Genomic DNA, 16,944 nt, shown 5'->3' with positions numbered 1-16,944 from the left:
TTTTTTACTTTTTTTGAGAGAGATAAGGGGAAGAAGGGAAGAGAGAAAAGCATCAATTCATTTCACATAGTTGTTCACTGATTGATTGCTTCTCATATGTACCCTAACCAGAACTTGAACCAGCAACCTCGGTATCAAAGCCAGTCAGCAACCCCAGGATCGAACCAGTGACCTCAGCGCTCTGGGATGACATTCTATCCATTGTGCCACCAGCCAGGGCACATATTACTGAGTTTTAACCCATCTTAGTTATTGTTCTTTTAATGCTCATGTTGTTGCAGACTGGCTGTTGTATTCTTCTGACATGACCATGGTAAGAAGTCATTCATAGATTTAAAAAAATTTTTTTTTACTATCTAGTGTTTAAGATATTCCAGGCTCATCTTGTGCAGACTAGGATTTGTTCATGTGCCAAGGAGCTACTGACATTAGCATTTGTTTTTGTGTTTATTTTTGACAGAGACGGAGTCAGAGAGAGGGACAGATAGGGACAGACAGACAGACAGGAAGGGAGAGATGAGAAGCATCAATTCTTTGTTGCAGCTCCTTAGTTGTTAAGTGATTGCTTTCTCATATGTGCCTTGATGGTGGGGCGGGGCTACAGCTCAAGCTAGTGGCCATGGGCTCAAGCCAGCGACCATGGGGTCATGTCTATGATCTCATGCTCCAGCCAGCAACCCCTCACTCAAGCTGATGAGCCTCCCTCCGCTCAAGCTGGCAACCTTGGGATTTCGAACCTGGGTTCTCCGCGTCCTAGTCAGACACTATCTACTACACCACCACCTGGTCAGACTAACATTAGTATTTGAAATCAGTATTTCAAACCTACAGACTATATAGTCAAAACTGTATATGGATATACTGCTACTAGGTTGGACATTGTTTCTAGGATTTTCCATGAACGGACCTAGTAAACTGTGTGTTGTGTGTGTGTGTTTTATATATTTAAAGATTAAATACGTTATAAGATTATACTAATACTCTCAGTTGAGATCTAAGGCTACAACATTTTTATTCAATGTCTTCTATTTTAACTTTTGTATCTCTTTTTTCACTCATAATGAAGCTCTCAGTTCTCAAGGATAACACAGGTGATTGAATTAGAATGTCACAGAACTATTCATTTGATTTATTCTACCTTATTCACTGCTATCTCAACCTAGCAGTACTTACTCTCCGACCAAAAAATGATTACTGAAAACAGTTTAAATTTTTTCCACTTATTTGTTTGTCAATAGGATATACTTGACTAGAGATATGCTATTTACCGTGTTTTACAAATCACTTGGAATAGTCTGTTTCTACCAACTATATATATTTATTTCATTTTATCCATTTAACATTAAATCTCTTTATTTAGGTAGGAAGAGTGGCATTTCTCCAAAAAAATCAAAATACATGACTCCAATGCAACAGAAACTAAATGAAGTTTATGAAGCTGTAAAGAACTATACTGATAAGAGGGGTCGACGCCTCAGTGCCATATTTCTGAGACTTCCCTCCAGATCTGAGCTGCCTGACTACTATCTGACCATTAAAAAGCCCATGGACATGGAAAAAATTAGAAGTCATATGATGGCCAACAAATACCAAGATATAGACTCCATGGTTGAGGACTTCGTCATGATGTTTAACAATGCCTGTACATACAATGAGCCTGAGTCTTTGATCTACAAAGATGCCCTTGTTCTGCACAAAGTCCTGCTTGAAACTCGGAGAGACTTAGAGGGAGATGAGGACTCTCATGTTCCAAATGTGACCTTACTGATTCAAGAGCTAATCCACAATCTTTTTGTGTCAGTCATGAGTCATCAGGATGATGAGGGAAGATGCTACAGTGATTCTTTAGCAGAAATTCCTGCTGTGGATCCTAGCTTTCCAAACAAACCTCCTCTTACTTTTGACATAATTAGGAAGAATGTTGAAAATAATCGCTACCGGCGGCTCGATTTATTTCAAGAGCATATGTTTGAAGTATTAGAAAGGGCAAGAAGAATGAATCGGTATGTTTTCAAAGCCATTTATTTTTATATAAACTGATAATGTAAAAACACAAGAAAGAATTCTGCTTTGCTGTACTGTTCCAGCTTAGGTACATGATTACAGTTGGTGATGTGCTATTTTGAATTCTAATTAGTCAAGAGTTTCTAGAGAGAAAGCCATCTAGATTAGGACTAATAAGATGGAGTAAGATAAAATTGAATATCTCTTAAAAAGCATAACCTCTTAAAATACAGTCTTTCACAAAATAATTTTCTAAGAGTAAACTTACAGTTAGAAATAGTAACGTGACTCTGGCCAGTTGGCTCAGTGGTAGAGTCTTGGGTTCGATTTCCAGTCAGAGCACACAGGAGAAGAGATCATCTGCTTCTCCACCTCTCCCTCTTCCTCTTCCTCTTCTTCTTCCCTCCCACAGCCATGGCTTGAGTAGTTTGAGCAAGTTGGCCACTGGTGCTGAAGATGGTTCCATGGCCTTGCCTTGGGCACTGAAATGGCTCAATTGCCAAGCAATGGAGCAGAGGCACCAGATGGACAGCGCATTGCCCTGTAGGGGGTTTGCCGGGTAGATCCGAGTTGGGGCGCATGTGTGAGTCTGTCTCTGCCTCCCTGCCTCTTACTTAATGAAAGAAAAGAAGAAATTGTAACATGATTTTCTTTTAAAGTTTGAGTTCAATTCAAACATGCTTTAAATAAATTTAAAAACAATTCTAAGGTGCCTGGCCTGTGGTGGCACAGTGAATAAAACCTCAACCTGGATGCTGATGTTGCTGGTTCAAAACCCTGGGCTTGCCCAGTCAAGGCACATACAATAAGCAATCAATCAATTAACAGAGTGAAGCAATTATGAGTTGATATTTATTGCTCCACATCCCTCTCTCTCTCCTCTCTCTAAAAATCAGTAAATAAAGTCTTTTTTAAAAAAGAAATGAAATGGTTCTAAGGTATTGATCTGAGATTAAACTGATTTAAATTTGGTCACCATTTCAAGTACCAAAGAGGACTTTTTTTTTTAAGTGAGAGGAAGGGCAGAGAGAAACATCTGTTTGTTGTTCCACTTATTTATACATTCATTGGTTGATTCCTGTCTGTGCCCTGACTGCGAGTCAAACTCAAAACTTTGGAGCATTAGGATGACACTCTAACCAACTTAGCTACCCAGCCAGTGCTAAAAAGGCATTTGTTTTTGTTTGTATTTTGTTTTATATTGATTTTTTTTTAAGTGAGATGAAGGGAGATAGACTCCTGCATGTGCCCTGACTGGGATCCACCTGGCAAATAGGGGAAGAGGGAGAGAAGGGGGAGAGGGAGGAGAAGAGAAGAAGATGGTCATTTCTCATATGTGTCCTGACCAGGGATGTCTGCACACTGGGCTAACGCTCTATCCACTGAGCAAACTGGCCAGGACTAAGGGCTTATTTAAAATCTCAGATGTCTTACTTTAAGTACCTTCTGCAGACATTATTGTTCTAAAAGAAGCAACTAAATTTAAATTTTCATCAAGCTTAAATTTTTCTTTTAATTTGTTTACTGATTTTAGAGAGAGAGGAAGGGGGGAAAGAGACAGAGACATTGATCTGTTTTTGTATGTGCCCTGACTGGGTATCGAACTGGCAGCCTTTGCGCATCCAGGCAGTACTCTAACCAACCAAGCTATCCGGCAAGGGCCAACCTTAAATTTTTTTTTAATTTTGATTTATCAGCCTGACCAGGCAATGCCCAGTGGATAGAGCATCAGACTGGAACACAGAGGACCCAAGTTCAAAACCCTGAGGTCGCTGACTTGAGTGTGGGTTTATCTAGCTTGAGTGCAGGCTCATTGGCTTGAGCGCAGGGTTGCTGGCTTGAGCGTGGAATCATAGACACGACCCCATGGTTGCTAGCTTGAAGCCCAAGGTTGCTGGCTTGAGCAAGGGGTTACTCGCTGTGCTGTAGCCCCCTGGTCAAGGCACACATGAGTGGGCAATCAGTGAACAACTAAGGCGCCACACGAAGAATTGATGCTTCTCATCTCTCTCCCTTCCTATCTGTCCCTATTTGTCTCTCTCTCTCTCGGTCTCTGTCACCAAAAAATTATTTATTTATTTATTTATTATATATCCTTGCCACACCACAATAGTATACCTGACTGTTAAAACCATTTCAGTTCAGCAGTTGCAGTGTATCTTCCTTGTGCTCTTAGAGTCAGTTGGGGGAATATAAAAAGTTAAAGATACAGACTCTATCATATTGGAGCTTACAGTCTATCATACTGAGAGCTAGATCTTTAGGCAGTTGGCATGGGGTAATGCTATCTAGGGAATCTGTGAAGCCTGCATTAGTTCTGGATCTTGAAAGAAAAATTAATAGGAATATTTGCTGTCCTTATTAAACACCTGGTCTTTGTAAATCGCCATGCTAAGCACTTTAGGTAGATAATCTGTAACCCTTGTAATAGCCATTCTAGGAAGGTGATAATCTTCCCAGTTTGTATGTGAAGAAGTCAGAGACAGAAGTTGCTCAAAATCACACAACTGCTAAGTGTGGTGGCTTATTTTGTACCCCACTGTAGAGGGCTAGGGCTGAGACAGTTACCAACACACCAGTCATGGAGCACAACCATGGATGATAAGGCTTGAGCTTTGTGCTCTAAGAGCTTGAAGTCTGACAATTGGGATAGGACCTATGCTTAGGGAAAAATAATTCCAGACATGAGATAACATATAACAACTTGATATTCAGTAAAGATGGTGGAGTACTCTGCCCTAGAGTTCGGAAAAAACTTGAGGCTTGAGGAAAAATGGAAGAATGGATGAGATTCACATAAATAGTATCAGTAAACGCATACGGTTAGGAAATGAATAGAATATGCTGTGGTGGTCAAGGGGCAAGTGTAGTTGGGGTCAGATTGGAGAGGCTGTTGAGTGACACATTTAGGAAATGGTTCTTATTCAACAGTAGGAATAGAAATAAAGAGAAAGATAGGGGGTGGGAGTGTGAGTATCTTGCAGTCAGAATCTGCATTCATTTATTTTTCTCCTTTATTCAACAAATGTTTATTGAGTGGCTACCAGTTACAAGCATTATCTGGATGCATAGGATACCCCAGTGGATAAAACAGACAAACCCTGCTTTCATGGAGCTTAAACTTCTGACTTTTGTTCTTGTTCTCAGTTCACTTAAATAGTCTTTTAAGTCTAAAGTCACCCCAGCCATCCCCATTATGTCCTGGTGTTAGTTTTGTGAGTATTCCAAAGTACATCTGTATCTTAAATAATTAACTTTATTATCTTATATAGGTAACATGATTATTTTAAGAATTAACCAGATTTGTATCCATAGGAAATGAGCTTTTTTTTTATTTTTCTGTTGTTGACATGTCTGGTGTTTGCCTTTGAGGCCTGGAAGTTAGAGTCCAAGGCTTACTTATGAGATAGTGATCAGTTTTACTCTCAAACCCAAAGCTTTGTTGCAAGACATAGGGAGGCCATTCTTATCTTTGTGAATGAATATTATACACAATACTTAAGAATAACTCATGGTGCCTGACCAGGCAGTGGTGCAATGGATAGAGCATCAGACTGGGTGGCAGGGGACCCAGGTTCAAAACCCTAAGATCGTCGGCTTGAGCATGGGCTCATCCAGCATGAGTGCGGGCTCACCAGCAGGAGTACGGGGTTGCTGGCTTGAACATAGCTCAAAACATGACCCCATGGTCGCTGACTTGAGCCCAAAGGTCAGTGGCTTGAGCAAGGGGTCACTCGCTCTGCTGTAGCCCCCTGGTCAAGCCACATATGAGAAAGTAGTCAATGAACAACTAAGGTGCTGCAACAAAGAATTGATGCTTCTCCTCTCTCCTTTCCTGTCTGTCCGTCCCTACCTGTCCCTCTCTCTGACTCACTCTCTGTCAAAAAAAAAAAACACCTTTCCAGAAACATCCATTTTGGTTGTTATTGGCAGTGTTTTCAGATTTTTTTTTTTGCCAGTTCACCTTTCTCTGATGAAAAGAATCATTCTGGACTCCTTGCTAAAGTCTGATGCTCTAGTGGTGGGTGTCAGAAGGCAGCTGATTGGGCTTGCTCTGCCTGCCACATTCCCCTGACCAGGATGTCTATATAACTACTGCTAAGATTTTGTCTGTGGTTACCTTTGTGAATAATTTTTCAGACCTTGGTATTCTTAGTTAATAGAATTATATTTAAGCCTTTCTCAGACCGCAGTGGGTTGTGATAGTAATAAAATTTCTACCCGTCCTAATTTTTTTTTTTTTTTTTGTATTTTTTTTTTCTGAAGCTGGAAACGAGGAGAGACAGTCAGACAGACTCCCGCATGCGCCTGACCGGGATCCACCCATCACGCCCACCAGGGGCTACGCTCTGCCCACCAGGGGGCGTCGCTCTGCCGCGACCAGAGCCACTCTAGCGTCTGGGGCAGAGGCCAAGGAGCCATCCCCAGCACCTGGGCCATCTTTGCTCCAATAGAGCCTTGGCTGCGGGAGGGGAAGAGAGAGACAGAGAGGAAGGAGCGGGTGGTGGAGAAGCAAATGGGTGCTTCTCCTTTGTGCCCTGTCCGGGAATCGAACCCCGGTCCCCCGCACGCCAGGCCAACGCTCTACCGCTGAGCCAACCGGCCAGGGCCCCATCCTAATTTTGGAGTTATTTTGCCCAGTCCTCTTACTTTAAAAAGAACTTTAAAAACTTTTTTGAGATGACACAGTTTTTTTCCATCTCTCACTGTGTTGCTTCTGATGGTCCCCCAGAATTATGTAGTTAGTTCTGGGAAACTGAAATGAACACTGACCAATAACCATTATAGAATGCCTTGTAACTTTGCAGTTTAGTTCAAATATTCTCTTGAGTCCTACCAGCCTAGGCAACCATGATATACAGATCCAAAAAGAAAAAGGGACAATTGCCTAAATCTTTTGTTAAAACTTTATGTAATGTGTTGGGACCTCAGTTAAGAGAAAATAAAAATCCGAAGATCAGATGCAAGTAAGTGTTAGAGCATCTAACACTTAAAGGTATGGAGCCTTAGTATATAGTCCTTGATTCTGGCAGCCCACTTCTGTCGCCAAATCAACTGATGCATATGCCAGAAACTGTATGAGGTTCTTTTTTTTTTTTTCGTGAGCTGTACAAGGTGCAAGCCTTTAAGAAAAGAAAACTAGTGGACATAAGGCTTACCAAGGAAAAATGACTTCAAATTCTGTTCTAATGAATTTTAAGGAGATACCCTTCTTAGAACTGTGCAGAAGTACTGTCCTGCCAGTTACATATTAAGGAAGCATTTGGTAGAATTTAATATGTAATTGAGGTATTTAAAAAAGGCAGCTTGTGGCCTGACCAGGCAGTGGCGCAGTGGATAGAGCCTCAGATTGGGATGCAGAGGACCCAAGTTTGTGACCTCGGGGTTGCCAGCTTGAGCGTGGGCTCATCTGGTTTGAGCAAAGCTCACCAGCTTGGACCCAAGGTCGCTGGCTTGAGCAAGGGGTTACTCGGTCTGCTGAAGGCCCACAGTCAAGACACATATGAGAAAGCAATCAATGAACAACTAAGGTGTCACAATGAAAAACTGTTGATTGATGCTTCTCATCTCTCTCCGTTCCTGTCTGTCTGTCCCTATCTATCCCTCTCTCTGACTCTCTCTCTGTCTCTGTAAAAAAATAAATAAATTCACTATTTAAAAAAAGGCAGCTTGTGTGTCAATAGATACTCTTGATGTTATAGGACAGATTCTGAAATATATGAAGATGCAGTAGAACTTCAGCAGTTTTTTATTAAAATTCGTGATGAACTCTGCAAAAATGGAGAGATCCTTCTTTCACCGGCACTCAGCTATACCACAAAACATTTGCATAATGATGTGGAAAAAGAGAAAAAGGAAAAATTACCAAAAGAAATAGAGGAAGATAAACTAAAACGAGAAGAAGAAAAAAGAGGTTGGTTTCTTTTTATTTTACTAACTATAAAAAAATATACTATACTTTTTTATAGCTTGTCTTATAATTAGCTGTGGAAAAGAGTCCTGTTTTTATAAATGCAGATTCAGGATGTTGACACTTGCAGAATAGACATGGTAAGATGGAAGTGTTTTTATCATTTGGTCATCAGACTGGAAAAGATGTGACACAGCTGTTAATGTAGTATTTCAGGAACAGAGTCAATTAATTCACGTGTGTGGGAGATTAATACTATTGGTAGATAAAAGCCTAAGGGTCCCAGCTTGGGCTGGGAAGCATTCTCAGTCCTAAGTGCATCGAGGTTCTCTTACATTGCTCAGCAGCATGCGTCTTCTTGTACAGACTCCAGGTCAGATAAATAGATGATATTTTGACTGAACCTGATAACAAGAAGGAAATTTTAAAAATTTTAATTGTATCAGCAAGAAAATATTACTTAGAGTCACTTGTCAAAAGTTAGAAATATTTTGACAGTAAGAATTTTTATTAGAAATTTGGTCATTTCTACCTAACTGGTGTAGTGGATAAAGTGTTGACCTGGAATGCAGTGGTCGCCAGTTCGAAACCCTAAGCCCATCAAGGCACATACGAGAAGCAACTACTACTGTAAGTTTATGCTTCCCGATACCTCCGCCCCCTGCCTTTCTCTTCTCTCTCTAAAATAAACATATAAAATCTTTAAAAGAAAAAAAGAAAAGCAGAGCCACATAAAGACAAAGACAGTAGGAGATTGTTGTCCCTTTCCCAGCACTGAACCTGTTTTATGACTAGAGGAAAGGGAGCCCTGTTGCAGAGAGCTGCTTTCTGAGGCTGCCAGAGCATCCCTGTTAATAACTGTTTATTTGGGGGGGGGGAGTTTGCACTAAACATAGACTATATTTCTCAGCAGTGTGACTAGAAATAGATAAGAAGTAGACCCTTGCCATAAAAATGTGAAGTCAGCACTAGAAGGACTGAGAAGGAAACGCTATAGAAGCAGGGCAAAGGTTATTGTAACTAGTTATTTCTAGCCATGAGAGAACTACAGTCTGCTTCAGATTGTCCTATGTCAGGTTAATTTATGAATATTAAAGGACAGTACAACAGCAGAAAGTAGGATAGCGGTTGTGTATGTCAGTTTGCCCTCTATGTCTTTAAGCTATAGAGAAGGTTTTTTAGTGAATATTGAGGGAAATCAAAAGATATACTATGTAATAATGTAATAATTATTGTATTAAGTACTAGAACTACTCATACAAGGGTAAATAAGTAAAGATAAAACAACAGAGAACTTCCACTTAAACATGACATTGTACACAAATACAAGAAGTAGCCTATTGCTACTTCTTCCCAAACATCTCTAAAATGACGGAAAGGGGATTTTAAAACAAAACAAAAGAGCCCTGGCCGGCTAGCACAGCAGTAGAGTGTCGGCCCAGCTTGTGGAAGTCCCAGGTTTGATTTTCGGCCAGGGCACACAGGAAAAGCACCCATCTGCTTCTCCACCCCTCCCCCTCTCCTTCTTCTCTATCTCTCTCTTCCCCTCCCACAGCCAAGGCTCCATTGGAGCAAAGATGGCCCGGGGGCTGAGGATGGCTCCATGGCCTCTGCCTCAGGAGCTAGAATGGCTCCAGTTGCAACAGAGCAATGCCTCAGATGGACATAGTATTGCCTTCTGGTGGGTATGCCAGGTGGATCCTGGTCAGGTGCATGCAGGAGTTTGTCTTTCTGCCTCCCCGCTTCTCACTTCAGAAAAATACAAAAACAAAAACAACAAAAAAAGACAAACACAAAAGCATTCCTTGGCCTAAAAAAAAGTAAAAGAAAACAGTGAAAGAAAAGATAATGGCAATTAAAATTAGAAAGCTAGAAAATGGATGAATAAGTTGCTAACACTGGCTTCAATGCAACATTGGATGAAGATTTTAAGCAGGCCATTTTCTGTCTAGAACTGCACAGGGATTAGAATACCAGGTATTCCTGAAAATAAAGGTGCACGGGGAGCTTAAAACAGAAGGATTAGTTGGAAGCCTAAATTTAATGAGTTGCCAGATCTTCTCTCAAACCCTTCCAGTGACTTCATCCTAAAGAGTCTGACCAATGGTTTTCAGTTGCCAGTCTGTGGATAACCACTGTTTTATACTTAGGGACAACCAGGAAGACCTAAGGGTGAAGTTATAGTTCTGAAAAAAGGATTTATACTAAATAGTGAGACACCTCACTCCCCACCCCCAGCCCTCTTAACTACTTAGCTCCTAGAATGCTGGCAGTCAGGCTTATAGTTCTGAGAACAGGAGATTTTATTTCTCTTAAGAAAAGGACCAGGCAGCCCTTGCTGGATAGCTCAGTTGGTTAGAGCATCAACCTGATAATCAGAGGGTTCTGGCTCAGTCCCCAGTCAGGACACATACAGAAACATTGATTTTTCTGCCTTTCTCCTTCTCTCTCTCTCTAAATCAGTGAATAAAAATTTTTTTTTAATTTTAAAAAAATGGACCAGGCAATGTGGAAAAACTAAAGTTAACATCTGGAAGTCCCCAATAAAATCCACCAATCAACCAGTTCTATGTATGCATAGAGAACTTGTAATCAACTTTTTTAGCATTTCAATTTAAAATAGGAATAGGTACTTATTTAAATAGGACCAAATATTTAAGGAAAATCTCTAAGATGTGAAATAGAGAACAAAACAAAAAGAAAAAATGATCTTGGATGAAATAAAAAATGTAAAAGCAGAAGAAAATAATGTAAAAAAAAAACCCAAAAAACAACCTGACCAGGCAGTGGCGCAGTGGATAGAGCATAGGACTGGGACACAGAGGACCCAGGTTCGAAACCTCGAGGTCGCCATTTTGAGCACAGGGTTGCTGGCTTGAGCATGGATTATAGACTTGACCCCATGGTCTCTAGCTTGAGCCCGAAAGATCGCTGGCTTGAGCAAGGGGTCAATTGCTCTCCTATAGCTTCCCCCACCACACCCCCCACTGTGGTCAAGGCACATATGAGAAAGCAATCAATGAACAACTAAGGTGCCACAATGAAGCACTGATGCTTCTCATCTCTCTCCCTTCCTGTCTGTCCCTATCTGTCTCTCTGTCAAAAAAAAAAATTAGGCCCTGGCCGGTTGGCTCAGCGGTAGAGCGTCGGCCTAGCGTGCGGAGGACCCGGGTTCGATTCCCGGCCAGGGCACATAGGAGAAGCGCCCATTTGCTTCTCCACCCCTCCGCCGCGCTTTCCTCTCTGTCTCTCTCTTCCCCTCCTGCAGCCAAGGCTCCATTGGAGCAAAGATGGCCCGGGCGCTGGGCATGGCTCTGTGGCCTCTGCCTCAGGCGCTAGAGTGGCTCTGGTCGCAATATGGCGACGCCCAGGATGGGCAGAGCATCGCCCCCTGGGGGGCAGAGCACCGCCCCTGGTGGGCGTGCCGGGTGGATCCCGGTCGGGCGCATGCGGGAGTCTGTCTGACTGTCTCTCCCTGTTTCCAGCTTCAGAAAAATGAAGAAAAAAAACAAAAAAAAACAAAAAACAAAAAAAAACAAAAAAAATTATAGTAGAGAGGGATGAGGGATAAAATTGTTGTTTAATGACACAAACAAGTAGTAAATGAGTAGTGGAAGTCTAATGCACAGTATAATATAGACAGATTTGTACTATAATTATATAATGTGATAAATATAAAACTACAATGGCAACAATATATAAACATCAGAGTAACACTTTATACACCTTAAATTTACATATTATATGTCAAATTTTCTTAATTAAAAATTTTAATGATAAAAGGATTAGAAGATAAAGTTGAAGAAATCTCTGAAGGAATAAAACAACAAATGGAAATAAAGAAAGAGAAAGGTAAGTAAAAGATAAGCACAGGAGACCCAGAATCCAAATAACCTCAAATCACAGTTCTGCTAAGTTTTCTATACATGTAATAAAGATCCCTTTCCTCCACTTTCCAATAACATTTTTCTTCATTTTCTTGAGTCTTCAGCTGCCAAGTTGTTGATGTTCATTTCTCTATCAACAGTCTGTTCTAGGCAACGAAGACTAAATTTTCTGTCATGCTTCTCAAAATTCTTCCAGTCTCTGCTTATTACCCAATTCCAAAGTAACTTCCATATTTTTTTAGATATTTGTTAAGTAACATTCCTCTACCAGGTACCAAAATCTCATCTAATATCATCAATTCAAAAGTCCCAAATCTTGGCCCTGTCCCATTGTCTCAGTGGTAGAGCGTCGGCCTGGCATGTGGATGTCCCAGGTTCAATTCCTGGTCTGGACACAGGAGAAGCGACTATCTGTTTCTCTACCCTTCCCTCTCTTGTTTCTCTCTCTCTCTCTCTCTCTCTCTCTCTCTCTCTCTCTTCCCCTCCTGCAGCCATGGCTTTCTTGGAACAAGTTGGCCATGGCACTGAGGATGGTTCCATGACCTGTGCATTAAGTGCTAGGAAGATCTTGGTTGCTGAGCAACGGAGCAATGGCCTCAGATGGGCAGAGCAACACCCTATGGGGGGCTTGCTGGGTGGATCCCAGTCAGGGCGCATGGAGGAGTCTGTCTCTCTGCCTCCACGCTTCTCACTTAAGTAAAAAAGAAGTCCCAAATCTCATTACTTAATCTAAATTTAGGTATATGGGTGAGTCTCTGAGTGTAATCCATCCTGGGACAATCCCTCTCCGTTTGTAGACCTGTGAAACTAAAACAAGTTCTCTGCTCCTATAATACAATGATGGAAATGCATAGGCTAAGAGAGTTACTTCCATTCAAAAGAAAAATGGAAGGGAAAAGAAAGTGTCAATTCCAAGCAATTTCAAAAATCCAGAGGGGCAGACTTCATTGGGTTTTAAGTCCTGGAAATATAGATAGTTCTCTGTGGCTCAATACTCTGCTCTCTGAATCATCCTTTTTCATAAAATAGGTAGCATGTGTTTTTTTGTTTTTTTACAATGACAGAGCGAGAGTCAGAGGGATAGATAGGGACAGACAGGCAGGAACGGAGAGAGATGAGAAGCATCAATCATCAGTTTTTCGTTGTGGCACTTCAGTTGTTCATTGATTGCTTTCTCATATGTACCTTGACCGTGGAGCTACAGCAGACCAAGTAAGCCCTTGCTCAAGCCAGCGACCTTGGGTCCAAGCTGGTGAGCTTTGCTCAAACCAGATGAGCCTGCACTCAAGCTGGCGACCTCAGGGTCTCAAACCTGGGTCCTCTGCATCCCAGTCCAAGGCTCTATCCACTGCGCCACCGCCCGGTCAGGCATAGGTAGCCTGACTCAGTTTACAGCTGAGTTTTTTATATCAGCCCATTTTCCTGTCTCTAGAATTTGGGGGATTTAATAGCCCTCTTTCATTTTGTACTCTATGTTCTTTCAGCCTAGTTGACATATTCTTGCTGGCATAAAATTCTCAAGAACCCTGTGGCCCTGGCCAGTTGGCTCAGCAGTAGAGCATCGGCCTGGCGTGCAGGAGTCCCGGGTTCAATTCTCGGCTGGGGTACACAGGAGAAGCGCCCATCTGCTTCTCCACCCCTCCTCCTCTCCTTCCTCTCTGTCTCTCTCTTCCCCTCCCACAGCCGAGGCTCCATTGGAGCAAAGATGGCCCGGGCTCTGGGGATGGCTCTGTGGCCTCTGCCTCAGGTGCTAGAATGGCTCTGGATGCAAGAGCGACGCCCCAGAGGGGCAGAACATCGCCCCCTGGTGGGCATGCCGGGTGGATCCCGGTCTGGCGCATGCAGGAGTCTGTCTGCCTCCCCGTTTCCAGCTTCGGAAAAATGAAAGAAAAAAAAATTCTCAAGAACCCTGTGAATATGCTGCATGTGTCATAGGAATTCACTTGATTAATCAACTATTCAATAACATTTTCCACCAAAATGGCAAAGCTTTTCCAGAAGTATAAGGATCTAGTATACCAATGTTAGGAAATGGAGAAACTGACCCCTTGTAGCCAGTGAGGGACCTAAATTGTTATATACTTTTAAGGGGTCAGTTTGGAATTTGCATTTAAAAAAACATTTAAAATACTTATTTCCAACTGTTCCGTTAATGAAAATTATCCTAAGGAAATAAAGATGTGGGCAGAACTTTATTCCCCAAAACAAAACAACTATGGTATTTGCAACAATGGCTTACTGGAGCCATTAAAAAGTTTTATTTAACAAAAATAAAAGTTCTGTTGAAAAGTAGTAGTTAGTCTTGAGAAATAATCATGATATGTTGTGTGTACATATATAGTTTATTGTATAATATACATATTCCATATTTCCTCAATTGTAAGATACCATTAATTGTGCCAATATCTATGTAATAACTATTAGAAAATACTTTCAGAGGAATTAAGATGAAGTGCATGTGAGATTATCTCTAGGATTACGTGATTTACAAGTGACCTATGTATCATCCAGAATGACTACTACACTGAGCATGTACTATTATGATAATCATTTTATTTTGTAGATCCTTTATTGAATGTATTTATTTAATGGCAGTTAGTTGTAATTCAAGAAGGCAGCTTCGAGTAGAGGCTGTTGAGAATAATGTGGATATCGCACTATTTGCCCTGAATCCTGCCTTTGCATGTCTGGAGAAGAATTAAATATAGTATGTGTCGTTTGAGTCCTACACCTGATTCTAACATTCCTTAATGAGAACCACCTCTGTCTTTTTTACCTAAGAGGCTGAAAAGAGTGAAGATTCCTCAGGTACAACAGGCCTCTCAGGCTTACATCGCACATATAGCCAGGACTGCAGCTTTAAGAACAGCATGTACCATGTTGGAGATTACGTCTATGTAGAGCCCGCAGAAGCTAACCTACAACCACATATAGTCTGTATTGAGAGACTGTGGGAAGATTCTGCTGGTAAGTTCATTTTAAGTTGAAAGGCAGATCTGTGAGATGTGACTGTTTTACCCCTTGGTCCTCAGGGAAAAAAATTATTATTCAGGCATTTTTTGTCTTCTAACAATAGCTGTTCTACAATATATAAAGTTAATTAAGTACTCTCTATATGAAAAACATAAGACCTAGCCCTGTGGAGCAGTGGCACAGTTGAATCGAAAGAAATGTAACTTTCTTTTCTAGAGAGAGACAGGAAGGGAGAGAGATAAAAAGCATCAACTGGTAATTGTGTCACTTTTAGTTGTTCATTGATTGCCTCTCATGTGTGCCTTGACTAGGCAGTTAAAGCTGAGCCAGTGACCCCTTGCTCAAGCCAGGGACCATGGTATCATTTCAGTGATCCCATACTCAAGCTGGTGACAGCTGGCAAGCCTGTGCTGAAGCCAACAACCTCTGGGTGTCAAACCTGATACCTAGCATCCCAGGTTGGCACTCTATCTGCTGCATTACCACCAGTCAGTTGAAATGTAACTTTTTTTTTTTTTTTTTACCGAGAGAGAAGGACAGACAGGAAGGGAGAGAGATGAAAAGCAGCATCAAGTCATTGTTGCAGCACTTCAGTTGTTCATTGGTTGCCTCTCATATATGCCTTGACCAGGGGGCTCCAGCCAAGCTAGTGACTGACCCCTTGCTTAAGCCAGTGACCTTTGACTCAAGCCAGCGACCTTGGGGTCATGTCTGTTATCCCACACTCAAGCTGGTGAGCCCATGCTCAAGTCGACCTGGGTGTTTCAAACCTGGGTCCTCAGTATCCCAGGTTGATGCTCTTATCCACTGCGCCACTGCCTGTTCAGGCAAAATGTAACTTCTTGAAGTCTTGCTGAGATTTTTTTGTTTAACTGATATTTATTAAAAACACGCAATGGCCTGCATGGTGCAGTGGATAGAACATAGACCTGGGATGCTGAGGAACTAGGTTCGAACCCCCGAGGTTGCTGGTTTGAGCCCAAAGGTTGTTAACTTGAGCCCAAGGGTCACTGGCTTGAAGCCCAAAGTCACTTGTTTGAGCAATGGGTCACTCACTCAGCTGGAGTCCCCTGGTCAAGGCTGTATGCTAAAGCAATCAATGAACAACTAAAAATGCTGCAACAGGCCTGACCTGTGGTAGCACAGTGGATCAAGCATTGACCTGAAATGCTGAAGTTGCCGGTTCTAAACCCTGGGCTTGCCCAGTCAGTGCACATATGGGAGAGTTGATGCTTCCTGCTCCTCCCTCCTCTCTCTCTGTCTCTCTGTCTCTCTCTCTCTTCTCTAAAATGAATAAATAAATAAAAATAATTTTGGCCCTGGCCGGTTGGCTCAGCGGTAGAGCGTCGGCCTGGTGTGCGGGGGACCCGGGTTCGATTCCCGGCCAGGGCACACAGGAGAAGCGCCCATTTGCTTCTCCACCCCCCCCACCCCCTCCTTCCTCTCTGTCTCTCTCTTCCCCTCCCGCAGCCAAGGCTCCATTGGAGCAAAGATGGCCTGGGCGCTGGGGTGGCTCCTTGGCCTCTGCCCCAGGTGCTAGAGTGGCTCTGGTCGCTGCAGAGCGACGCCCCGGAGGGGCAGAGCATCGCCCCCTGGTGGGCAGAGCGTCGCCCCTGGTGGGCGTGCCGGGTGGATCCCGGTCGGGCGCATGCGGGAGTCTGTCTGACTGTCTCTCCCCGTTTCCAGCTTCAGAAAGAAAATAAAAAAATAAAAAATAAAAAATAATTTTAAAAAAATAAGCCTGACCAGGCGGTGGCGCAGTGAATAGAGCATCGGACTGAGATGCGGAGGACCCAGGTTCAAGACCCCAAGGTCGCCAGCTTGAGCACACGATCATCTGGTTTGAGCAAAGCTCACCAGTTTGGACCCAAGGTCACTGGCTTGAGCAGGGTGTTACTCGGTCTGCTGAAGGCCCACAGTCAAGGCATATATGAGAAAGCAATCAATGAACAACTAGTGTCGCAACAAAAAACTGATGATTAACGCTTCTCATCTCTTCGTTCCTGTCTGTCCCTCTCTCTTACTCTCTCTGTGTCTCTGTAAAGAAAAAGAAAAAAAAAGAACTGGGAGAAATAAATGTTAAAAATAAATAAATAAATAAAAATGCTACAACGAGATAATGCTTTTTACCTCTCTCCCTTCCTATCTGTCTGACCCTGTCTATCCCTT

At 42.3% G+C, this 16,944-nt stretch overlaps 1 protein-coding gene across 30 annotated transcripts in view; it reads left to right on the top strand.

The window, feature by feature from the left end:
- PBRM1 (polybromo 1) overlaps nt 1–16,944 on the top strand; it is a 162,647-nt gene that overhangs the window by 78,537 nt on the left and 67,166 nt on the right. For all 30 annotated transcript variants that reach the window (XM_066245860.1, XM_066245879.1, XM_066245872.1 and 27 more), the window contains 3 exons: nt 1,361–2,003; nt 7,707–7,918; nt 14,584–14,769. In XM_066245860.1, coding sequence (XP_066101957.1) covers nt 1,361–2,003; nt 7,707–7,918; nt 14,584–14,769 — 1,041 coding nt within the window. The remainder of the gene's footprint in view (nt 1–1,360; nt 2,004–7,706; nt 7,919–14,583; nt 14,770–16,944) is intronic.

This window comes from Saccopteryx bilineata, chromosome 10 (genome assembly GCF_036850765.1).
Source record: "Saccopteryx bilineata isolate mSacBil1 chromosome 10, mSacBil1_pri_phased_curated, whole genome shotgun sequence".
NCBI classification, from domain to species: Eukaryota; Metazoa; Chordata; class Mammalia; order Chiroptera; family Emballonuridae; genus Saccopteryx; species Saccopteryx bilineata.
This window is presented reverse-complemented; position numbering and strand designations above follow the sequence as displayed.